This window comes from Cylas formicarius, unplaced genomic scaffold (assembly GCF_029955315.1).
Source record: "Cylas formicarius isolate icCylForm1 unplaced genomic scaffold, icCylForm1.1 PGA_scaffold_2__14_contigs__length_35257938, whole genome shotgun sequence".
Taxonomy (NCBI): Eukaryota; Metazoa; Arthropoda; class Insecta; order Coleoptera; family Brentidae; genus Cylas; species Cylas formicarius.
This window is the reverse complement of record NW_026844319.1, coordinates 31,049,946-31,077,470: the sequence shown is the minus strand read 5'-3', so window position 1 is coordinate 31,077,470 and position 27,525 is coordinate 31,049,946. Positions and strand designations below refer to the sequence as shown.

Below are 27,525 nucleotides of genomic sequence, written 5' to 3'. Positions count from 1 at the left end.
TGCAAGATTTCTTTGAATAATTGTTTTATCAGTTTTTAAAAGTCTCAAAGCAATGTAAGATTTCAAATCTACCTGGGAAATATTTTGTTCGTTGACAAGATTATGCAATTTCCATGCATTTACTACTCTAATCCAGCCAGTGAGTCACAAAATAAAGGCCACCACCGTTTTTTTCCAAATACTTGGCACCTGTAATTAGCAATTCCGTTGTCATGTAAATCGACCCCACCCATATATCTATTGTATTGGGCAATTACATAAGGTTGGGGTATATTTACATCTTTTCGTTCTTTTCTATTAATGCGTTTTACAGTTTAGACAGGATCTACACTAGAAACATTACTTGCCATTACTTACTTACATTACTTACTGAATTGTCGTGCCAACGGACAATAGAAATTTTTGGTCTTTTTTTCCAAGTGATTTACAATTTTTCATTGGACATTTATTTGTTCTATTTTCCCGGATTGTACCGGTGGCAAAATAACCATTAGTTTTTAAATGTACAAATAGTTTGAATGATGAAAAAAAATTGTCAAAAAAAATGTGGTATAAATTTATGTACACCGTTAATTTTTGAAGTCATATTAAGATGTTTCCTTTACACACAAATTAGCGATTTCTACGGTTTGATGTCCTTTAGTAGCGATAATAATAAAATTTCTAAATGGATGGGCACAAATATTTCCTGGATGTGATAAAAAAATTATAGAACGTACCACTGGGACAAAATGGGTTCAGGGCACAAATCAGAATGTAAACAACGCGTCAAAAAAGTCTAAAAATACTACTTTCGATAGGGGTTTCGTGTTTTTGGAGTTTCAAACCCACGAAGGGGCCGCTTATTTCCGGGCCAAATACACAGACAGGCTGTACCTGTTCGGCAAACTCATGCTCGTTGATTGGTCGGTACCGAACAAGCTGCCCGAAGATGTCGATTTGTCAAAGGTAAGATGCACAAGATGGCATCGTTAATATCAATATATTTTTTTGTAGGCCCATAGCATAGCTAAGGTAGACCCATTGCTATACAAATGATCAGCGTCGAATTTTTTTTATTTTGTCTATCCGTCATCCAATCTCTGTCGACGCTTCATAAAAACGTGAATAACTTCCGAACGTCTTAAGCCAGTGCGCTGAGATTTTTCCTCCTAAACTGTACATCAACCTATGAAATGGCCGCGATCGGACAGTGGCGGCCACCTTTTTTTTTTGCGATTTTCCTCTGGTTTTCGTACATCGTTAAGAAACACGATAAGTTGTCTGAAATTTGTAGCTATCGATTTCAAAATGGCACAAATATAGAGTTTAGACCGGGGGGTCGGAAAGTATTCAAAATTTAAAAACGGTATGTAATATCAAAGAAAATTCTTGAAGCAAATGACGCACAAAATCCGGACATATTGACGGTATTGATAATTGACCACAACTAGAAGGCTGTGACTATTGTCAGTTTTTTTTTTACATAGCTAAAGAGCCCATATGGACAGCTAAAATTTTGTATTTAAAGTTTTCACATATTCTACCGGGTGTTCGGGATATTGCGTGCTAAATTCAAAAACGTCATGAGTGACCCAAATATGTAGCTATCGACTTTAAATTTGGCAATTTGGTAAAAGTCCGTACCCATTTCGGCGTAATCAAGTATCGTCAAATATTTTGTAAAAATTTTTGAAAACTTTCCTTCTATGATTATTTTCGCAGAAAAACATTTTCTAAAAAACTATTTAACCGATAGGCAATTTTTTTGAACCGGGGCTATAACTTTCATTTCAGCTATTTTTTCGATTATATACAGGATTTTTCAATTATGGACAACAATCTAAAAGACCGCGAAAATTGTACTTTTCGGGAATAAATTATTAACCGCAAACCAAAATTCGTAAAAAACGCGCCCAATTGGTTGAAGCAGTGTTATAGGCCACATCGAGATCTACAAGTTTTGTATTTACGGTTTTCGAGATATTTCAAAAAAACCAAGCGAAAATCACCATTTCCCGCTGTCAATTTGGACACGATGAGGTCATTTGCTATTACGAAGTACTGCATTGTTTCAGAAAACAAGTATTTTTTCGATAACCATTTACTCTACTGGAAAAATTCAAATACCAGGAAAAGTGAGAGATCTGTGTGTGTGTGTGTGTGTGTGTGTGTGTGTCGTTTCTGTGTAAAGAATCTAAAAGATCATAAAAATTTCGTTTTTTTTTTTTTTTGGGTAAATTATTGGCGTAAATGAAAAACTGTTAGAGATTTTATTTGAAGGATATCATAACCTGTGTTGAGGGAGAGTTCAGTTTTTGTGTGAGGCCGGGCGAGATATTTGAAAAAATATAATTTTAAATAATTACCAGTACAAATTTTACTATTTACCAAAGTTCACCGTCAGTTCGACGAAATGTGAAAACACTCTATACAGGGTGCATGCACAATTCAATTATATCAATTTTTTGCAAAAGTTCCATAGTGGCCCGCAGGAGCACTATAGAAAAACGATGCGTCCCTCAAGGACAAAAACCCCGAAATGGCTTCTTATTGAAATAAAAATCTGGTCCGCGTTACATGCTGCGCCCACCGACTATTTTTCGACAGCAATCTTGCTTTTTAGAACCATTACAAAAACAATACCAAATGCTTAACAAATAATTAACGTTGTAAATATTGCTGCAGTCACTGAAGTTTTATAACTCCACAGCTTTCTGAAATAGACTATATGTAATATTGGCTACTTTCCCGTTTAGGTAAAAATTATTTTCGTAAGAAACTTGGACGTAACTGAGAGCGTCGATGAGTTCAAGCACGCGATCACGGGGTTAATGAGCCCATCGAGGATTGAGAAGGTTTACAAATTTAAGAATTATGCGTTCATACACCTACGCACCAGAGAAGATGCGGAATGGCTTCTTTCCGTTTTGAAACGTAAGTGCCTCTAAACCTGGCTTTAAGCTAGGTTTAACGCGATAAATCACTATTGAAAATTGCTACTCCCGATTTCACACAACCATAAGATTTGACAGATTGTTAATTTTTTTTACACACCGATTTTGAAAAAAATTATTAAGTTATGTGGAAAAATTTTGTATTTCGTTATAATTAACCCAAATTATCCGGAATTTAAAAAAATAAAAAAATACTTTTTTACTCTGTAATTATTTATTTTGTTGCTCTTAAGAATACATTACATGTGTCAAAAAAATAAATAAAAACTCGAAACACAAAAAATACTGGTGCGTAAACGAACCACTGAGAAAAAAGATTAAAGAATGTTTTGGGGCACATAAGATGTAACATATAATTTATACATAAATATACAAAAGAAAGTTTAAATTCGCCAGAAAACAACTAAAAGTAGATTGTTTTCCAAATAGAACCTGATTTGATACAAAAAAAACGCATATCTTATGGTGCGTGAGCGCACCACTGGTAACACCCGGTTTCATTTTTGGTGATATTTTACAAAGAATGAAGTATGTAAATGCACATTACTCATATTACAATCATGAGGTGACCTCGATTATCATAACGCACTTCATCTATGGCAGGTGCAAGATTTTTTTGAGTAATTGCCTTATCAGTTTATAAAAGTCGTAAAGCTATGTAAGATTTAAAATTCAACCAATTACTTCGTCATCAAAAAACATAAAAAATATTTCAAACGGAGTTTTTCCAGAAAGCCTATTTTTTAGTTCCTCACATGATCTAAATTCATCGGATGTAGGTGTGTGAGTGTACTCAATCTGACTTTTCTTCCATTTAACAGTAGAAGCAGGCCTGTTTTTTGCAGAAAGCATAGGTCTTCTTTAGAATCCCAAGGTTTCATCATCTGATGAGTCCCATTCAGGTCCAGTAGTTGATGAACTATAGGACTGTTGAAGGACAGCTGTATCATTCGGTGTATGTAACTCGAAAGTTGCAACTATATCAGTCGGTTCCCAAAACTCTTATAGATTTATCTATATTATATTTATATCTTCTTTGTCAGTCAAGGTATCGACGTCGGGTGGAATATAGACCTCGTCATTTTGCAAAGAATAGAATGCTACAATACATAAGAATACGTAAATCTAAATAATACTTACAAATTTCATTGTTATTGTCCTTGTCTATCACGATATCCTCCATAGCCGCCTCTAATTCCTTTTGAGTCAAATACCTCAGAACTGCCATATTTTACGAACTGTTAACGTTCACTGCACAAGGCACAAACTAATATTAAAGAACGCGCTAATTGTTGGATGTTTATTCTACATGCGCTGACTTGTCTAGATAGAACCAGTGGTGCATTCAGGCACCAGTAAATATTTTCAAAAAATAAAGCATAATCAATATAGTATTTCCAATGTACGAGGGCAGCGCCAAAATTTTCCGGCCTGAATATGAAAGAAACAAAACAGGGTAACATTTTTTTTATTATTTTTCAATATAATCCCTTAAAAAATACATTCTTTTGGTTTGTCTGCAAAATGCGCTTAAAACAGCCTCTTTTAGCTCAACTTCGTCGTTAAACCGCCGTCCACGTAAGTCTATTTTCAAATATCCAAAAAATAATAGTCGCTGGGGCCCATATCTGGACTATATAGAGGATGATCTATCTGTTGGAGCTCACACTCTAAAATGGCAGCCTGTGCAACACCGGCAGTACGGACAGGTGCATTATCGTGCAAAATACGCACGCCTCTGGTCAGTTTTCCTCGACGTTTTACACGTATGCAGTCCCGCAATTTATGTAATAATGTTGCCTAATATTTACCATTGACAGTGGTATTAGTTTCTTTAATCCCAAAAGATCGTGGCCATCACCTTTTTTGTTGACTGGCAGACTCTGAATTTTCTTGGAACTGCTTCACCCTTACGACGCCACTCCGTTGATTCTTTTTTCGATAGAGGGTCATAATAGAGAACCATAGTTTCATCTCCCGTCACAATAGTTTCTAGCACAAGGTTTCGGTTCCGACCCACAGAGTTTCAAAAAAGACCGCACACACTTGTGCATACCTAAATGATCATGCAGGATTCGACGAACACTTGTATCAGAAAGCTTAGTAATTTCTGGGATTTCCTTGACCTTTAAACGTCCACAAACTTCCACAATCGCAACAATATCTTCCGTTATGACCTCCATTGCTCGACCAGTTCTTGAATCATCTTCAAGGGACCTCCTGCCCCATTTGAAAACATTTTGCCCATTCTTTTAGTACAAAATACGAAGGAGAACTTTGGCCGTACACACCATCCAGCCTTTAATAATTTTAGGTGCTAACCCTTCTTTTGTCAAAAACTTTATGACTGCTCTATACTCAATTTGCTTTATTTTTTCGGACACGTCTAGTTTAAAATGCTGTCAATAAAAAACTATTTGACCCAAAACTTCAATTTTTTTTTCGCAGCCTACTAAGATGTATATTTAAAAGAAGCCTGCATCTATGTCAGGCCGGGAAATTTTGATGCTAACCTCGTATGTTTTCTGCGATGTAATCTGCTTGCTATAGGCTTAACAAAAAATGGCAATACAAATCCAAAATATTTTTTTTACTATTTTTGATTTACTTGAAAATGTGATTCAAATTTATCTGCCGCTTTTGTTAACTTTTGAAGTCATATATGAGATCTTTCTATTACACGTAAATTAGCGATTTCTACGGTTTTTTGTTCTTTAGTAGTGATAATAAAATTTCTAAATGGATGTGCAAAAATATTTCCTGGATGTGATAAACAAAGTCATAGAATAGGTGGCGCATTAACGCAGCACTTTAACAAAATGGGGTTAAACTAACGGTCTTAGTTTATTAATTACTCAAACGGCACTTCCAGGTGTTTACGATGGGACTGTAGTAGAAGTATCGTATGCGAATCCGCAGACGAAATTCAACAATCCGGAGTTCCGTCAACAAATCCTGTAAGTAACGGGATCCAAATGTAAAATGAATAGTTGCATATTATAATTTGAAAGTCCTGCACCGACTCTAACAGCTGATGGTGTTTACATACGTTCCAGATTAAAGCGCCGCAAGTGTTCGCCACCCAAAAATAACATTACTTCTAGATTTTCCGGCTCGCAATATACGAATTCGAGCTTTTCGTCCCGGTCCACCTGCGAAGGATCTAGCCCGTCATCTTGCAGTCCATTAGCGGGGCTAACGTTCAATAAACCCGTGGCTTGGCCAACCGATTATAGTCAATGTTCTACTTCTTCGACGTCGAATGATAACAACTTCAGTTTGCAATCAACATTAAGATACAATCAACCTCCGGTATGGTCGCAGGGCTCTATGTCACCGTCGTCAAACAGCGATGGTCGTAATTCCCCATTTGGCTGTCCTTATAGCAGTTGGTTCAACAGTAGCCCACGGTCCGAGTCATATCTGTCGAACAGTTTCGGTTTAAGACCGTCGGACTTTTCTACGCCCTTCGATGAGATCCAACCGTATTATTCGCCGTCTCATATTAGGGCGATGTTTTCGGATAATGAGCTTGTTGAGGCTCCATCAAGATCGCAACTCGCCAGTTCTGCTAGAGCAGTCCAGGCCTCTGCGGAGAATGAGGAGCTGAATGCGATGGCTCGTTTGGAGGTAAGTTGTAGGAGGGCCGCCGAATGGCAAAATTTAACAAATGTCCAACCTTATTGATGGCTGAAAAATGAAAATTTATTTCATCCAAAGCTACGGTAAGATGTTTTGTACAGCCTTGTACAGCTAGTCAACGATGTGGTGGAGTTCTCATTGGTTTCAAAAGATGTTGGGAAATGGCAAATGCGAACTGCACAATAAAATTTAAAATTGTTTTAAAGTATACACGGGGCACATTTTTTTTTGAAATTTTGTTTTGAATTCTTTATAAAATTCTTCAACATTTTTATTAATTATAATACATACCTAAACGTAATAGTTTTTCCTATTTTTTTTTAAGATAAGTCACTCATATTTTATATTAGCATTTTTCGAATATATTTGCAACGGCATTTGAATTGAGGTGTTCAAAATAAACGAATATATTTTGGTCTAAATTGGAAAATCTCGATATATATATATTACTATTTTTTGTAAGTGATCTTACAACTTTTATTAAGTATATCATATAAAGTCTGTTCATAGATATAAGAAACTGATACGAATTAGGAAAGACCCGGGCAAGCTGTGAGAATGAAATGTGGCCGAACAGGTCCGTACTTTGCTTAGAATTTAATTACTTGGGGTTTTGTTAGGAAAGACACTAAACAATATTTATTTATTTATGTATGTATTTATGTTTAAATCTAAAATAAAATTACAAATTATTTTTATTACCTACTTAAATGACTTAAAATTATTCACATAATATATCAGTATCACTATCGCTATCATCGCCTGTTCTAATTATTATTTGTTCTATATTCTTGGCAATATAATATTCGATTGTTGTGCTTTTTCTATATGTTAAAACTTCGATTTTTATAAGTTTGAGGATATTGGAGTTAACACGGGGAAAAACATTGTTATGATGAATGGCAGATTTCAGTTGGTGCCTTAAAATTGTATGCCCTAGATTTTTTGCATAATTATCACAGACGTATTCCTTTTGTAGGTTCAAGCTTTGTAGAACCTCAATTAATTGCTTTTTGATATAATCTTCGTGAAAATAAATATAATATAATACATGTAGTATTGGATTGTTGCTTTTGTCACATGAGGAAGGGGTTTTAGTCAACTGTCTACTCTGATAACTTGCATTGTCTATTAGGAGGAATGTTTGGAACTAGATTGTTTTTAAACCAACTTTCAAATAAATCAGCGGTGGTGTCTTCATGGTAATCCAGAGAAGAATCTTTAATATTTTTCGCAGACAGAGAAAGTCCATTTGGAATACAACCATCTTTAGAGCCAGCACGCAAAATAGTTATTCTTTTACCTCTTTTTGATGGCGCGTTTGTTTTACACTTATCAGTTGAGCCAACCCAACCCTTTTCAGGGGTATCATAAGTGTCGAACCAGGTTTCATCCAAGTAAATAATTGACCTTTGTTGTTCTCTATAAATCCTAATTTTTTCTACATATTCCAGTCGTTAATTTCGAATTCTAAAAGATTCCATTAAAACTTACCTTTTTTTTAATCTAAAACCCATGTGTTGAATGTACTTCCATAAGGTAGTTCTGCCACATTTAATACAGGTTTTATCTTTTTCAACCTAATTAAGATATCTAATGTAGGCACGCTATGTTCCTCGTATAACTGGTAAATTTTACGCCGTATTATATCTTGATCACTTTCATCTACACTCGAGAAAATGTTAGCATCGCTTCTTTTTTTCCTCGCTGAAATGGGATTATTCGCAAATTTTCCATACAGTTGATGTTGGAATTTTCGTCAATGTGGCAGTTTCTTTTGAAATGCTTGCTTGCTGGCACCACGTTTAATGAGAGTCAAATAAACATTGTTTATAACTTCCTTAGTCTCAATACAATAGTGTTTTCTACATTTGGACGGGAGCATCTCCTGAGATACACTAGACTCGCACATATTTTGCATAATTCGCACACGATTCAACACATCTTGATCACTTTGATTCACACACACTTAAACTAAGTAGTATACCACACCAAAGAATATTAAACACAGGTAGGCATAAAATTATTTTCCATTACGGACCACAATTTTACCTGAATTTAAATTCTGAAACTTTAGGTAATAATCTTGTTGCATTGAATAGTAATGACCACCCTTGGATAATCCCATTCAAAAACAATTGGTCACTTTCTTATATCTATGAACAGACCATACCTATTTTTATTACTTTATCTTTTCCAATATTTACTTTTCTGTGAAAATAACGGCCAAAACGTTAAATTCACACAAAAAGTAGATAATATTAAATATCCATTCCCCATTCATAACGGTGCAGAATATCAAATATCAGTGATTTATCTTTTCGTATATAAAAGTGCTATCGTAATTTTTTTTGCAAGTGTAAAAACTTGTATTTTTACAAAAATTAAAATATAGGATTAACTTAGGTTTAGGGGCATATATTATTATGAAAAATACGATGTTCCAGAAAAAAATGTATGTTTTATTCGCCACCCTGTGTAATAATTTTACATCCTAATAATCGTGTTGACCATTTTCTAACAACTTTTGATGTCATGGAGGTAATGAACTTTGCTCTTTCTTTATGGTTCGATTTTTTTTTGTTGGATATTGACCTAATTGATATAACTAATATTTAAATTCCTTGTTTGTTTTAAACAATTTCGATATGTTTTATCTGAATAAGAATTCGTTGACAATCTATGCTTTAAAAAATCCGTAATTTTTTGTTAAGTAGTCCCAGTTGGCCTTGACTTGACTTGACTTGACTTGAGTTGACTTGAATTAAAGCAATAAGCAAAAGGAGGTTTTAGTATATTTTTGGGAGATCTATCTCACAAAAAAAAAAGAAAATCCACCCATAAACAAAGATCGTACAAAGTTCTTAGGTTGAACATACCGTATATAAATAAAAATCAAACATAAATAAAAGCATATTTTTTAAATGATCGAAAACTGCAAAATACTCCGCTTAGTCCTCAATATCAACAAATAGAACTAGTTATTTTAAAAGTAAGGATAGAAAAATTTAGTCTCTTATTTGATTTTTTTTTTGTTGCAGAGCATGATTAACAAACTTTTGACTGACGATCTTTGAAACTTTAATAGATTTGTTATTAGACTATTATACTATTTATATTATTATTATTATTATTATATTAGATTTATTATTAGATTAGATTGTTTACATATTTTTGTTTTATTTTTAAATGTTTTGTTTCTTTTAATTTTGTGTTGTTTGTTCTTTTTTTTTTTTGTAATAAACAGTTTCAGAAAAGCATTTTTTTTATTTCTATTAATGACAAAGTCGATTGGCCTTTTGAGGAAGTTAAACAATTATTAAGATTATAAAATTATATTCGTTTTCGCAATCGTCCCACTCTCGCAGGTCGGTGGCATTTAACCCATGTGGACAACAGGATATATATATATATGTATATATGTGTATATATATATATATATATATATATATATATATATATATATATATATATATATATATATATATATATATATATATATATATATATATATATATATATATGATTATTATTAATGAGCCAACTATATGCCTGCTAAGAACGGAGAATTTCTTGCGTTTACAGCCAAAATGGGCAACCCTGTATGAGACTTACTTATCAAAATTATGTTTTTTGTTTACAACCGTACCCACCACTAATCCCTAAATTACATGAAAAAAAAAAGACCACAATCACCGCCGATTAGCGGCACCACTGGCGACCATATTGAAAGGGGCGTGGCCAGTGTTGCCAACCTCAAAAAATTAAAAAACAACTCGCCTAAAAAAAAACAGAAAGCGGTAGGTAAAGAAAAAAAGGCAGATTTCATAATTTTGCTCTTATAATTAAATAATAAACAAGTTTCTTAATTACTAGAACTCACATAAATTGATATATTTATAATCACAGCAACATAAAACAAAAATCAAAGTAAAATTATTTTTCAGTTTCATTTTCAATTGCCTCATCTTCAATATTTTCACAATCATTTTTATTTTTAAAATCATACGTGTTTTTGTTGAATTTCTTCATGTGCTTCAATTGAATAGCAATCAGTTATTTCGGATTTAGTGTGTAATACTCCTTTAATAGTTGTAGTCGATATTCTATTGCGTAATTTGGTTTTCGTAATATTTATAGCAGAAAATAACCTTTCCACGGCGGCGCTGCTATGCGGTAGGCACAAAAGCTTACCAATTCACACAATGTAGGGAATGTTTGAGATTCGTCTCCATTTCTTAATTCTTGTACATGTTTCCAAAAGTCGATAATATCGGGAGTTTTGTTTTGGTCGAAAGAAAAATCGACATTTCTTAACATTCGCCATTCTCTATCCACTTCAGTTATATTATTTGGACAAATCTTTGGGAAGAAATAATGTAAATCTGCAATGGAAGTGATTTTCTTTTTTATTTCAGGATCCATAATTGCTTTAGGATTTAGCATCTTCAGACATTTTAATGCTTGACGGTCTCTGTCGTCAAAAGGAAACCCTTTTAATATCTGTTTTGCAGCCTCGATATAAAACTCCTTAAACTTTAAGTAGAAATTTTTCAGCTGTTCTTCCGCTAGTTCTCCTATTTCTCTTTTTCTTCTGATCAAATTTGGCACCATTCCACCAACGTATATATGTTGCATCGGTAAATGTTTCTGCTCACTCGAGAAGTCAAGGTTTAATATTTTAGTTTCTTTTGCGTCTAAAATATTTTGTGCTTCATTTTTTTCTCGTTCAGTGAGATCCAAATATTCAGCTTGTACAAAGCATTCCAAGATCGTTGTGTATGCGGTCAGTATTTTGTCGTATAGTAAATATAATTTACTTCACCCGCTTTAGCTGCAATTTTCGTATCTTGTGAATTGGAAGCTCCGGTAAACAATGATGTCAGTTTTTGTTGTTTTTGTAACTACAAACTATTCTTCGCGTGTTTGGTTGAATCTTTGCGTCGTAACAGTTCGTGTATACCACATTTTCTGACGCAATTACACGCAGAACAAAAGAAATAAGTCTCACCCTTAGTGCTTTTCTTTAACCAGCCTTTGAACCTATCATCTTTTAACCACGAATTTACGAATTTCTATTCATATTTCACATTTTTCTTCTTAGGAGGACTTTTTCCAGTCACTTCTCATTTTATCAAAAAAATTTGTAATTATTATTTTTTCAAAATAGACGCCGCAGTTCAAAGAAACTGTTCAAGGTGTTGTGACGTGTGACTATAAAACAATAACTACGCTACGCAATACAATAGGCGTGTAGCTGTTATTCGTAAATAGGGATTTCCCCGTGCATAAAAATATAAAAAAGATACTGCCATCTAGTATCAATGCGTTTTATTGCGTAGTGGTTTGTCATTGCGTTTTATTGCGTAGTGGTTATCAAAAAATGTTTGCATAGTAGTGTATTAGGTGGCGCTGAACGCGAAAAACAGTAGAAAATAGCAATGAAACAGAAAACATGGTCATTAATGTGAAAACAGCAAATCTACTGTTAAAACAGTAGGGTTGGTAACGCTGGGCGTGGCTTTCAGCGGCATACCTTTAAGCCAGTTATAAATCGCCACACTGCGAAAGTGCATTGCGTGTTTATAACCGTTCTGGACGCCATCTTTGTCGAAACCATGTGGTGCCGCTTACCTATCGATGACGATCACAAAATGCCGGCAAACTTCGAGACGCGTCGCGAAAGAACGCAAATAGTGGCGACACATAATCGTTACGCGGTACCACCGAGGGGTTGCGAAGTGTACGTCGTCGATATACCGAGTGATGTGTGCATGCCGGACATTTACGAGTTTATGAGACGAGCAGGTCTAATTTACAGCATGCGATTCATGATCGATTTCGACGGTCGTAGTCGTGGCAAGTGTTACGTCAACTATTTGACTCTGTTCGCTGCCATAAAAGCCGTTTTTTTATTGTCGGATACTGAGATCCGACCGGGTCGGATTCTGAAAGTAATGACGTCGTACGACAATAACAAATTGGTGATGACCGGTGAGTACATACCGAATTGCACACTTTTAAAGGGAAACAGTGTCGACATAAAAACGGCACATAGTTGGCGCATTACCTTTCTGGAACGACGTCATTTTTGATTATTTTTTTGTTTGCTTTCGAAAAATCGATGTAATCTCGTTCTTCGTTCTCTCTTCCTGGACATTTTCCACGATAACTTCCGGACGGTTTCAGCTGGACGCTTCAAATTTTGCTCCTTTTTAACAGTCCACGGGATGCATAACATATGTAAAATGCCTGCGGTGAAACTTCGGCGTCCATCTTTTCTTTTTTTTTTTTCGATTTTCGACTGCTTTTTGGACATTGCTATGAAACACGATAAGTGTCTGAAATTTGAAGCAATCGACTTCATATTTGGCACATATATGCAGCTTTGCCCCGTTGCAATCCGCTAAAACAGTGTTATAGGCCGTATCAAAGGCTACAATTTTTGTATTTACGATTTTCGTCTGTCAATTAATCTAGTCGCGATGACGTCATTTACTATTTTCTCAAAAACTATTTATAATATTGAAAAAATTCTAGGGCTACAACTTTTATTTGTAAAAAAAAACAAAGAGGTCCGGAAAATTGCTGTTTTCGTGGGTAAATTATTAGGCGTTAAGGAAAAACTATAAAACATGGGATAATTTGGTTTAAACAGTGTCGAGAGAGAGTTTCAAGTTTCGTGTATCATCAGGGTGCGCCAGATATTTGAAAAAATATAATTGGGAATCGCTATTATTTGTAAAAATTTTTGAATTTACCAAAGTTTGGCGTAACTTTGAAGTTCGAAGAGATGTGAAAGACACTTCGTACGTTACTTTCGAAAATCGAATGCTTCGAAAGTATCAACGCTCGTACAAAAGTTTTATATCTCGGTAACGGTAGGTCCTATGGGATCGCCGTTGGTACAGAAATGATCATCGTCGAAAAAAATTTTTTTTTTCTGTTTGTCCGTGCTCCGTTCTCTTGGCTTTTCCTGGATAACTTTCGAACCGTTGGAGTCACAAAATTGAAATTTTTCTCCTTTTTTGACCCTGTACGAGGCACAAAAGCTTATAAGAAATGACCCTGATCCGACGCCCGTATCCATCTATTTTTCGCGATTTTCGACTGTTTTTTGGACATTGCTATGAAACACGATTAGTGTCTAAAATTTCAAGCAATCGACTTCATATTTGGCACATATATGCAGCTTTGCCTCGTGACGGTAGCTACTGAAAATGAGGGGTTGGGAGGTTGGGAAGTATTCTAAAAAAATTAAAAATCGCGTGTGCAAGGGTCAACAAAAAACATCATTTTTCAAAAACCGTTTACGAGACCACAAAAATTCTTGAACCAGAAGACGCAAAAGATACAACTCCAATACAGATGACAATTTTTCAAAGATATACAGGATGCGCCGCAGATTCAAAAAAAAAACTGAAAAATTTAAGCCGATATTACGCCGCACTGCATGGTTTCAGAAAAAACTTATTTTCTCGAAAACCATTTACTATTTTCGAAAAATTCTTGGACCAGGAAACGTAGAAGATCCAGGGCTATAACCTCTATTTCGAAAATTGTTAAAAAATCTAAGAGATCCTAAGATCCTAAAAATTTTCGTTTTTCTGAGTAAACTATTGGCGATAAGTGAAAAGCCGTTAAAGATGGGATAATTTTATTTGAACAGTATCGTAAACTGTGTCGAGAGAGAGTTCTACGAATTTTTCGAAAGCAATCTTGTTTAATCTATGTCAACTGGCAGAGACAAAACAATATGAAAAAAGTCGTAGAGGTTTCCTTATAACAGTCAATGGGTGTTGGTTATGTGTCTTTTAGACATATGTTGAAATGTTCGATGATAGTTTTAAATATCTGGGCTTTTTTTCAATTTGAACAAGCTAAAAATGGAATCCTTCCGCAAATTGATAATGCAATTGCTTGAAATGCAACTTGGCAATACAGCAATCATAAATATATATGTATATACGCTTAGGTTAGAGATCGTGGCTAAAATACAAATAATATGAGAAATACGTTATTTGAAACCAGCGTGACGTCATTCCAGAAAAGTAATACGTCAACTATTGTAGAGTCAGAGCGTTTGTGCCGTTGCGTCACGTATAGTGACGTAATAAAAAAATGATCCGTATGTCTTAGCTATATTCTTGTGTCATTCTACCACATCCAATAATGAAATAGATAAAGATGTCATTTTATCACGCAACTGTTCAATTGCTCTGACTGAACTTTACTACTGTAATTTAAAAATAAATAGCTTGAAGTTTTTTGCACGGAAAATTTTCTGTAAAAATACTCTGTAAAATACTCTACGGATGAAACCCAATTACAGATTAAAGTACAAACTTAAAAGGATAATAATTACTTAACTCACCAATCGTAAACATTAAAAATAGTATACTGTGCAACAAGTGCGGTAAATGGTATTTGACTCATGAGTTTGACACGAGCGAAGCGTACTATACTTTTTCTACAACTATTAGTTTTTGGGTACATGGTCCATAAAATCTGAAATTGAAAATGGCTGCAAGGATGTAAAGTTTGCGATACCGACAACTTCTATGGGTGGAAAATTTTCTTCACAGTTCCCTGAGTTCTTTTAATAAATAATTAAAACACTTTCAGCAGGTTTGTTTATTCTTTTTCCATTTTTTTTTTTGGCTGGGTAAAACTACCATAAATACACACATGCAGCCTTTTAAAGTTGGCATTGATGACAGTCAAAATATCTGTTAAAGTAATTATTTTTATTGCACTTCATGTAGCACTCAACACATCGCATTTTTCTGAGTTGGGAAGCTCCATTGTAGCAAAAATATTTATTTTGAAATAAATAAGTTGTCGAAATAATACATCGTTCGTTTTTTGTCACCATGGTAACCATACTAGCAACGTTTTATTTTAAGTAATAATTTTGACAACTGAATGAACAACGGTAAGCTGAAACGCGAAAAAAACAAAAACACTCATAGGAGCTTTACTTTTCACAATAACATGCTCCATATCGTTAGAATCGATCCGAGCCCCTTCGGACATTTCCGGGATATTACCGCATGCGTTTGGATGCAATCGGATGTTTTCGGAGATATTTCCGACGATTTGAATTTTGACGTTTTTCAAATCTGACGGTCATGTCAGTGATTGTCTTCGAGTTGATTTGCGAAAATGTACCCAAAAAGTAACGGTCGTAGAAAAAGTATAGTATGCAACACGTTCGGTAGACTTTTTAATTCCCTTGTTTATTAAACACTCGCTCCGCTCGCGTCAAATAAACTAGTCAATCAAATGCCGCTTACTGCACTTGTTGCATAATATACTATTATGACATTTTATTAGGAATAAAAAATCGTCAAACTTTCACACTTAACATTTGCTGCTATAATTAGTATTTGCGCAGCTGGGTGCATTATTTATGTTTGTTATGTAGGTATTCCGTATTATATCACTCAAAATCAAGTGGTTAGCGAGGTGTCTCGGATCATAGGCTGCGGCCTGAACAACGTCCAAATGTTAAACAGAGACGGTCGCCCCACCAAACTGTGCGTGTTAGAATATGAAACTCACAAGCAAGCTGCGGAGGCCAAAAAGAAAGTTTGGTCCCATACAACTTTATGGGGTCACACCATCGGTATTCACTGGTCCATACCAACGCACTTTTTAGAGGTATCTTTTTTAGAATCTTGAACGTCGTCATTATATTTTGAGTTTACCAAATTTAACTCGATTGCCAGTATATGGAGAATGGAAAAAGATTGGCTGTAGCGAGCTATAAACTTTACATTAAAATATTTGAGTCATATCAGTGTTGCCACATCTACTGTGTATTATTTTCTGCGTATGTTGTAGCTCTCTTAAACTGGTTTCGGGCAACTGCAATATTTGCAAATTTTCTGGATTCCCCCTGCGTCGGTTTGTGATGAATCGACGCAGGAGGAATCCAGAAGATTTGTAAATAGTATTAGTCTTTCATTTTTGGCAAAATTTAAATCATTTTCCAACTGACGTTAAGTTGGCTTCTTCTAAAACTTGTTTGCATTCAGGTATGCTTTTAAAAGAAAATCTCTAAAAATATAAAAAATAATCTAAAACTGTTTAAATGTGAATTTAAAATCACAATAGTGAAAATCTTGAATGTTTAGGGTATACATTTTCACCCTTCCCTATCAAATAGTACCAAACCAAACGATTACAGATGGTACCGTTCAGCCAGGATTGATTTATGTGAGAGGGTCAACAAAATAAAAAAAAATATCTAATCGGAATGGGACTTTGAGGTATCTATAGATAGACCTCATTACACCTCGACGTTTATTAAATATTTTAACATTCTTGGAGCAACGAAGGTACTTAAAGAAAACTAAAACGAATTAGAGAAAAGTTACTTTTGCATGTTATAGGTGGTACCATTCACCGTCAGGAACGTATTTTGTGAAAGGGTTATAAGGTTTTATAAAAATATATTGCGGCTAAACAGAATTGGTTAGGCGGGATCTATAGGTAGACCTCGTTGATCCCCACCGTTAATAAATATTTTAACATTCTTAGAGCAACGGAGGTATTTAATAGTCAATTTTTGAATTTTTATATTTTACCGATATACTTTATATATACTGTATCCATGCTCTACATACTTTTAATAGGCTATTGGTAATTGCTAGAAATAAAATGCGATATTAACACTGCCGCCCCTCAAAAAATTTTGCAGGCTAGAGCGCTTCACATCCAGAACACAACGAGGCAAGAGTTGTTCGAAATTTTGAAGACTCATTGCAACCTGAAAGACGTTGCTGCTGTTGACTTTGACACTGGCAATTCTTGCACTGTTTTCTTTTCCTGTTATCGGACCAGGACGGAGGCTTATAATATTCTACGAAGTACGTATACCAGGAATTTATAGTATACTAGGAATTTATCTACCTACACTAACAAGCGGGATGTATGTATGTGTAAATTAGTTAAAAAATTAGTACAAGGTAACAATTTATTAGGTTCTATTTCATCAAATTACTATCGCTACTGTCGTCAATGATCAACTGCGCCACTAATCGTTCTCGATAAATATTTTCTTGTTTTATGACTCGTTTTTCACAGTTAGACTGATATTTCAGCTAAATTTTGGTGCAGTGTTATTTTTCTTCTATATGCTTTCAACTCAGACCAAATCATCTCAATCGGGTTAAATGTACAATAATACGGGGGTAATCTCAGGATTTCGTGTCTGTTTTGGTGTGCCATCGGACCGTGAATACAATCTCTAGTCTTAAAAAAGACTGTTGTTGTTCACAATTCCAAGAACTATGTAGATCACAGTAATATATAGGAACAATTGCAATTTAGATTAAACTATTAATGTTGTTAAAATAATCGCTTCTCTCGGACTGAGGTGGCTTTTACTTGATGATAATTCATTCAAGTCAAATTGAATTAGAACAAAAAATGTTCAGATTTTCACAGTTCTTAAAACTTTATGACAGCTGTTTCGGCAACACACTTATACAGTGTGTCCAAGATAAGGATGCACAGCATGGGGATCTCGGAAACTATAAGAGATACAGTGTCGGTTAAATTAGACAAAAGTTGCGCATTTTGATACCGAACAAGATCCCGTTTTACAAATTTGAAAATTCCAAGCCGTTCCGGAAATATCCGAGAAAAACCGAAATATTGCGATTTCGTTTTTATTATTTTTTTAAAGCTATTTGAAAAGATATGAAAAAACGGAAAACACTTTTCCATTGGCACTTTTTAATCTCTCCGAATTGACGTTAACAAATTTTCATTACAGCGTTTCGATTCCATGGAACCACCATCAACTTTGATTTTTCTTATGGGACGGAAAAAAAGTACACACAGTATTAGGTTGTGCTTTTCATTGCGAATTCAACGATGTACGATACAATACGGTTACTTATGTTTTTGTCCAGAAAAATGGATTTTTAATACATTTTAGAATTTAAATGGAGTAGGCCATGACAAAATGACATCCAGTCAATTTCAATGACACATTAATGTTATTCGTCTTTGTTATCAGTCGATCATAAGTTTATTCCTTTAGTTATTCTTTTTGTATTTTTATTGTTGTTGTCTTTTTCTAATTTATTTTGTTCTACAATGGAGGGAGGTAATTTTACAAACGAAGAAAAATGTGATATGCTGTCTTGCTACATCTGATGCCAAAGAAATTGTGTGGAAGCCGAGCGTATGTATTCTAACAAATACCCAGAGCGGAGACAACCTGACAAGAGTATTTTTCGGCGTTTGTTATTTAATCTGAAAGAATATGGATCATTTAAGAAGCCTGCATTATCCCGACAAAAACCTTCCAATGAAGAAAACCAATACATTGTTCTACAATCTGTTATCGAAAATCCACAAACTTCTACCAGAGAAATTGAAGACCAGAATGGGGTAGCTAAATCTACAGCTCAGTTTATTTTAAGGAAAAATGAATTTAAGCCTTACAAATTCAGAATATGTCAAGGATTAAAACCGGGTGACGACGAACGACGTAGACATTTTTGTGAGTGGTATACCAGGATGTGTGATGAGAGTTTTAATTTTCCATATAAAGTGATTTGGTCTGATGAAAGTATGGTGACCAATAACGGTATTTATAACAGGCGCAATACACACTATTGGTCGCAACAAAATCCACGTGTTAATAGACTATCCAGACATCAAGTTCGCTTTGGGTTTAATATTTGGTGTGGGATTTTTGGTAGCAAGATTATAGGCCCTATTTTCTATAATAATTCCTTAACTTCCGAGCGGTACCTTGACATCTTGAGGCACGATTTAGAAGATGCCTTAGATGATTTACCGCTAGGCGCTGTGCAAGGCTGCTGGTTCCAACAAGATGGTGCCCCAGCCCATAACTCCAGAGAAGTTCGCCAATATTTAACTGAACGGTTTGATGGAAAATACATTGGGACTTACAGTGAAACACCTTGGCCTCCAAGGTCCCCGGACATAACTCCCTTGGACTTTTTCTTATGGGGCTACATAAAAAATGAGGTATTCAAAGAATGTTTTGACAACGAGGAACAATTACGTCAATCAGTACGAGCAGCGTTTAATAAAATTACTCCTGAAATGTTAAGTCGTGTTTTGGAGTCTACCGTGAGACGGGCGTACTTATGCCTAGAAAATGGAGGTCATTTATTCGAACATTTGTTATAGAATTTGTTTTTCATTAACTTGTTGGATTTAGTTGTTATGTTATATGAACAGTTAGAGTTAGTAAATAAATAAACACATTAACTCGAACATTTTCTTTTGCCTTTCATCGTTCGGATCTCATGGCCTACTACAATAAAATACTAGAAATGTATTAAAAAGCCATTTTTCTGGATAAAAACATAAGTAACCGTATTGTATCGTACATCGTTGAATTCGCAATGAAAAGCACAACCTAATACTGTGTGTACTTTTTTTCCGTCCCATAAGAAAAATCAAAGTTGATGGTGGTTCCATGGAATCGAAACGCTGTAATGAAAATTTGTTAACGTCAATTTGGAGAGATTAAAAAGTGCCAATGGAAAAGTGTTTTCCGTTTTTTCATATCTTTTCAAATAGCTTTAAAAAAATAATAACGAAATCGCAATATTTCGGCTTTTCTCGGATATTTCCGGAACGGCTTGGAATTTTCAAATTTGTAAAACGGGATCTTGTTCGGTATCAAAATGCGCAACTTTTGTCTAATTTAACCGACACTGTATCTCTTATAGTTTCCGAGATCCCCATGCTGTGCATCCTTATCTTGGACACACTGTATATAAAAACAAGACTTTAATTACAGGTTTTAAATTTAAATTTTTATCATTTATTATTACTTAATGACCAATTGGATTTAAATGCGTCTGTATTACACAAGCATTCAAAAAACAAAAAACTAAATTTTTTGGAAGCCATGGAGATTAACAAAATGACATATTCGAATTTATTTCCTAATGACCAGTTGGATTTAAATGCGCCTTCGTTGTTAAATTTAAATTTATAACCCTATTAGTGACCTTTGGGCCCGTATGTGAAATCAGAATAAGAACTTCAAAATGGCTTCAGCTAACAAATAAACACAATTGAAAATAAATATTTTTTTAATATAATTTTGGCTGTTCAAATATATATAATATAATTTGGCACTTGTTATAAAGTATAAACAGAGAAATTAACTAAATGAACTTTCGCCATAATGTTTTCCTTTTTCAGATGTCGAAATATCCGGCAAAAAATTGGAGCTAAAATTTAAAAAATGGCAGCAAGCGTGGAAGCGGTAAGCCCCTTGATTGTTGATAAAATTACTTTGTACTGTGTTCTCTTAAACACGTAGTTTTTACTCCCTCATTTCAGAAATCGGTGTGATAATTCGCAGTGTGACGCAGAGGATGCACCCACACCGAAGCCCGAGAAACTCGCAGTTCAAAAAGTATGACGAATGAAAGAGCATGTTTTAAAAATTGGTAACGTTAGTTTTTTCAGGTTTCTGAACCTTCCCCCTCCTTTGCCGGTGGCATTTCAAGAAGTCCTGCATACGACAGTGCGGTAAGTGTCCATTTATTTTTGTCAATTTGGCTGGTATACGAGGTGTGTTCAAAAGTAATGTTGTTCCCTTCAAAGTGATTCCCTCCCCCCGTTACAAAAGTAACCTTACTTTTTGAACGTACCCTTAAAATCAATTTTAGCTTATTTAATGTATTACATTACACACATTAGTCTGGAAAAACTGGAAAAATCAGGGAACTTAGATAAATTCTTTGATTTTTATTAGTTCTTCTTTTATTCTACCGCGTGTTTTGCGTAAATATTTTTTTGGGATGTTGGTTTTTTGTTGTACTATCCCTCAAAAGTATACACAATTGTTTCGACGACACCGTGTATTTATCAAATGTAATTACAAATTACCTGCTACTACATATACCGAAAAATGACCATAAAACCTTAATCAATGTTGTTGTGAGAATTTAAGATCAATAAAGGAGAGGTATTTAAATGTTATACATTTGAATGTCTCATTTTGTTAATCTTCATGGCTTCCAATACATTTAATTTTCTGTTTTTTCTGGCTGCATATAAAATATCAAAATTGTCGTCAAAAATGTGTTTTTCTGTGTTTAAGTGTGTAGCATAATTAGAATCTCGACTATTGTTTTTAAACGCTCTTATATGTTCGTTAATGCGTTTCTTGAAGGATCTACCTGGTTGTCCAATATAAATTTTAAGACAAGATCCGCATTTCAACCTGTAGACACCTGATTATTTGAGATTTTGGACATTTCGTCTTATTATTTTTTAAAAATTTTCCTATTGTGTTATTAGTTGTGAAAGCTTTATCACTTTTTTCAGTGGGTTCTCCTATGCATGTAATTGTTTTCATTGTTCGCGTTCTGTATTAGGTTTCGGATAAATTGAGTTTACTGTTGTCTGGATTTGTTTTTTATTTATAATTTTATCTATAATGGACGGATTGTAGCCGTTGTTCAGTGCAATTTGTTTAATAATATTAAATGATTTGTTGTAATTTTCTGTTGAGCGTGGCGTATTAAGAAGTGTGTGTATAAAAGAGTAAAATGCAGCCATTTTGTATGTTTAGGGGTGATTTGAGCTGTTATGTATGACTGTGTCCCTGTGTGAAGGTTGATGATTGGGAAAATCTAATTTGTTTTGCGTTTCGTAATAGCTAAGTCTAAAAAAAGTTATCCTGTTCAATCTCGATAGTGAATTTTATACGATTATGTAATGAGTTAATGTGATGTGAAAAGAATTCAATTGTCTGTCCGTTCCAACAAAGCAAGCAAAGACATCATCCACATATCTATACCACCATAGAAAACTTTTACTTAAATGATGTTCTAGTATGATATTTTCCGAGGTGAAATCTGCTAAATCTATCACATCCATAGGTGGAATACCCAATATTCAGCAGTTCAACTCTCAACAAAATTAGTAAATATTTTAAAGTTCCACACAGATTTTAAACCAAAATTGGCAATAAAAAATTCTTTTGAATTAATCAACAAAATTAAAGATATCAAAATCCCTTCTAACGCAACACTATTGTCTTTTGATGTACAAAACTTATTTCCCAGTGTTCCACCTGACTTCCCAATTTGTAATGCTGATGGTGATGTTGATTTAATTTCGTTTTCCATTATTTTTATTAGTTAGTAGGTTCGAAGATTCTTGATGAAATGTTGAAGTTATATAATTATTATATTATTTAATATTATGATGTTATTTCTTTATTCGAGTCTCAATCCGCGAGTTTTCAGCGTTCGCTTTCTAGTAGGTCAAAACAAAAACGTTTTTTTCCCAAACTTTTATCATTTTTATTGCACATTATAAAATAATTCGCAATTTGAAATTTTCTGGATTCCTCCTACGTCGGTCATTGATAAATCAAACTTGCTGACGTTTCGCCAACCATCCTGTCGGCTTCGTCAGAGCTTTTTTGAAGCGGGAACTTGCAAATACGGTTTTTTCGAAAAATTCAAAATATGTTTTAGGCACTATTGGAGAATCTCGTGACCTACCGACCCCAGCCAGTAGTCACTGAGGTAAGTGATAAGTAAGTGCGTACATGAAATTCGCGAATTTACTAGTGTTTGAGCCCTTTAGTACGTGTCCAAGGATCTATATGCAGAAATATGTATTAATGAATTTGGGATGGTTAATACAGCCTCTGTACCAACCGTGGTTTGCTCGTGGCGTTTATACTACCTGTATTGCTCAAAATGGAGGACACATTAATTATTATCCTTTGCAACCTATTAATCACGTCGGTGTTATTCCGTGCAAATACTGCATACATATACTTACGTAATCTTTGGATCTTCATAAGCACATCGGCAAGGTTATGGTCAATTATTAATTGGTAAATGATAGTGGCAGCACTTCAGCACTTGTCATAGCTACCTTACACTGACTGAACTTATAACAACAGCATATTATTTGTGATAGACGAATGTGTAAAAGGTAATATTTCAAAAAGTAAAAGTGTTAAGGGTTGAATAACATTTTTCGGTAACTTAATAATTTTTTTCCTTTGAGTTGACCTTTTATTTTCGCGTTGTGTATACAACACCCCCACCATACCCAACCTTGGTTAAGCCGCGACTTGCGTGAGCATCCGTAGTGCGAGCCACGAAAAAACAAGCTCTCTTTTGTGAGCGGTTCGCGAGAACCCCGCGCTGTGTTGTGGTAGTTACCACCCCCAACCCTCCAGAAAATACCCCTAAGAAGACCCGGCCGGGCAGACGACGACGCGGGAAACCGTTAAGGCGGGTGATTAACCGTTTCGGGTGTTGTATGTCCTACCGTTTTCTTGCCGCTCTTTCCCGTTTACAACCACCTTCCCCCAACCCTTTACAAAAAGTATTAGTCTTAATTTTTAATGCTAAATATGACAATTTTATAAAAATAGGTGGTACCCTGTATCGAAATTTCTTGTGAAATCCGTTATTCGAGTCCTTTGGCTACAACAAAACTTGGTCAAGTGAAACAATAAATGTCAAATACGGTTTGACTTAGGTATCGTTATATACAAAAATGAAGTAATGTCCCAGTTGTTCCATTTAAAATAAAAAACATTGATGCTCGCCGATGAAAAATGAAATACCCTGTATATACAACATTAAAATAAATTGAAGGTTTGTAATACCCCAATTAACTTTTGCGTTTAACTTTTGGCTGTTGCAACGGATCATTTTTCAAAATTCCATTAAAAATACCACTTGAGTGACCACGATTCCGAAGTTTTAGAACTAACTACCTTGAACCTTGAACCCACGTCATTTTGCAGTTGTGATACCAACCTTTACGCAAATTTAAGTTTATTTTTAAAGAGCTTGCCAAAATTGATACATCTTTTAGTAGAAACATACACCAGGGAGATCCTTAAATTCATTAAAAATTGATTATTATTAAATGGTTATCCATCAGCAGAAAAATTACACAGGGTAATCGAAAATCGTATGACTATCGTTAGCTGCAAAATATTTAAAGGCGGAATGACACTTCTTGAAAATGGCGGTCCTCGTGGCTGAAATCTGCAATTATATCATGGAATTTAATAGACATACCGCCCATAATCGTTTCAATAGTTAAAGTATACCGGGTGGCTCAAAAAGGCGTTTCTGAATTAAAGATACATTTTTTTTAAACACCCTATTCTTAAATTATTCAACTTTTTTGTTAATAATAATACATAGATACCTAAAACTAATAATTTTTCCAATATTTTGATTTTTCTAAAAAATACTAGTCACACTTGCAAAAAATTTAGATGGAGTCATTATTTATAGTCATAGTCAAATTTGAGCGTTATTCGATCATGTGAAAGATACATACAGTGTGTCCCACTTAAGAACTGTACACCCTCGTGAAATCTTTGTTTATGGATTTTGATAATTTCGTTTTTGTTGGACAGAAAAATGGACTCAAACCTAATTTTGCTTATTAATTCAACTTAATGTCACGAAAAACCGAGACTATTTAACAAAAGAGAGAGAAGTACTATTAAGAATTTTTTTAAAAATAAATTCGCAATGACGAATACTTAGGACCCAAAGATACCAATTCCTATAATTTTCCTATACTGTTTGATTTTGATAACTTTGTTTTGTTGGATAGATCTCTAAAAAACGCACCAAAGTCTTATTCTTTTTACATCAATCTAAAGTTATGCGCAACTGGGACTGATTTGTCAAATACCGAGAAGAGCTATTTGGGATTTCTTTAAGAATATAGTATCAACGAATTCTTATGCAGCTACATAAAACCTAATTATACTAATTTCCATGAAGTTCATTTAAACATTACTCCTGTACAATGTTGAAGGCTTAATTTTTTATAATAATAAATTTTGTAAACCTTGTAAATAACGATTATTACTATTATTAAATCTTACAAATTTTAATTATTCAGATATCAAAAATAATGATGAAAAAAACTTTTTAAGGGACATTTTTTTAGTATACCTAGTTTTTACAAAGAAAAGAGTATGACGCTTTTTACAAAACTTCCGGATTCCTCCTGCGTCGGTTTTTGCTTAGTCGAAATTGCTGACGTTTCGCCAATCATCCTGTTGTTTATGCCAATAAAGCCCGAAGGAGATGTAGAATCCACAGCGACATAATTTATGTTTGTAATAAGAGTAATGTGCATTTACATACTTCATGCTACATAAATAAAATAAGATAAATATCACCAAAAATGAAACCGGGTGTTACCAGTGGTGCGCTCACGCACCATAAAATATGCGTTTTTTTTTTTGTATCAAATCAGGTTCTATTTGGAAAACAATATGCTCGATTTCTTAGTTTTTGCATCAATTTCATATTTGATATTTTGCGTTAGATACGTATTATTATTAATAGAAAACGAATTTAAAACAAAATTTCAAAATAGTGTTCGACTTAAAGAAATGTACGTTTTATTTGACCCAAAAGCTTTTCATTCCGGGACTTGCAAGCCGTAACTCACACACGATGCTTGTAGGACATGTTTCCCTTATTTATTTTTTTAATCAAACAAACCTGTTGCTTTCAGCCCGGGATTTTTAACGAGCTTTTAGCCATTAAAGACATCATCAAATCTATCCTGAATTTCGACCAGCCTGATACAATATGGCGCTGCTTATATCCGCACGAACGGGTGAGTCGCACCGTCTTTCGGGTTATTTATAATTCTGCATGCTCCTCGTTACAGGTGACGCACCACCTAAATGCAGTCAGAGTCGTCCCGACCATTAACGGCATTGTCTATCAATTCTTGCTTATTCAAACGTTTCGTTAGTTGAGTATTTACGATTATACAGTGCGTCCAAGGAATCTAGGGAATGAGAGAGTTCATAACAAACCTGAAAGTGTAGTTTCGGAGATATCCGGATTTGAAAGAATAGTTTATTTTTATTCCCGCTTATCAAAATGGATATTTAAATTATTTTGTTTTTCTTTCTTTTCCAATGCCAATGTTCCATTTTTAAAAATTCGTCTCCGGTCTAGTTAATGAGTTTAAATGACGTTAATTGAACATACTAATATGTCTAGATCATTGCGCGAAAAAAATGGACTGGTACATTGAAAAGCAGTGTTCCGTTTTTCGCTAATTGTTCGAAAAACTATTTTTTTTTTACTTCGAAAGAAAGTTCCTCAAAGAAGAGAAAATTTGTTTAAAAAAAATCGGAAATTCGAAACTGTGCCTCTATTATTAATAATAATTAATAAAATGAGATATTGTGATAACATTTTAAATAAATTTAATCCTTCATGAAGTTGTAATTTTTTTTAAATATTTGTTTATGATAAATTAAATAAATAAATTAAATATAACGCTAAATTTTCTTTTTATATAAAGTAGATTGCTAAATCCAATTGCCATAACATTTTCTTGTATGCCCGTAAAATAAGGTAGTGTGATAAAATTTTAAAATGAAGTTAATACTTTGTTTATAACATATTTTTTTCATCATAAATAGCAGTTCTTCGTGAAGTTGTAATTTCTTTTAAATATTGAAATAATCCCTTTTTAATAAAAAATATTAAATAATATTTTTTTACTTAATAAATAAATATCTTTTTAACATAAAAACGGAAACTTAATGACAGATGAAAAAAAAGTTACAACAATTTTATTCTTTTGTTAGCTTAAGAAAATAATTACAAACAAACTGTACCTCCATTGTTAATAATTTTAATTTCATGTTGAAAATTATCGTTCGCCCGCCATTTTGAGGTTCTACGCATGTTAATAAATTACAATAAAAAAAAATAGGGAATATAAAGTACATTGCCAAAATTGTATACTCATAAAATGAGATAGTGTGATAAAATTTTAAATAAATTTAATACTTTGTTTTTAATATTTTTTTCAAAAAATCATAAATGGCAGTTCTTCATGAAGTTGTCATTTTTTTTAACTATGGAAATATTCCTTTTGTTTATAATAATAA

General features: G+C 34.0%; 2 protein-coding genes across 4 annotated transcripts in view; one reads left to right on the top strand and one right to left on the bottom strand.

Moving 5' to 3' along the window:
* The window catches only part of LOC132698552 (potassium channel subfamily T member 2), a 346,214-nt gene that overhangs the window by 298,460 nt on the left and 20,229 nt on the right, over positions 1–27,525 (bottom strand). The gene's annotated exons all lie outside the window — the stretch shown is intronic.
* LOC132697957 (RNA-binding protein 47-like) lies at positions 11,992–17,475 on the top strand. Its single transcript, XM_060663750.1, has 3 exons — positions 11,992–12,572; positions 16,006–16,241; positions 17,284–17,475. The coding sequence occupies exons 1-3, from the start codon at positions 12,197–12,199 to the stop codon at positions 17,473–17,475; spliced, it is 804 nt and encodes a 267-aa protein (XP_060519733.1). The 5' UTR covers positions 11,992–12,196.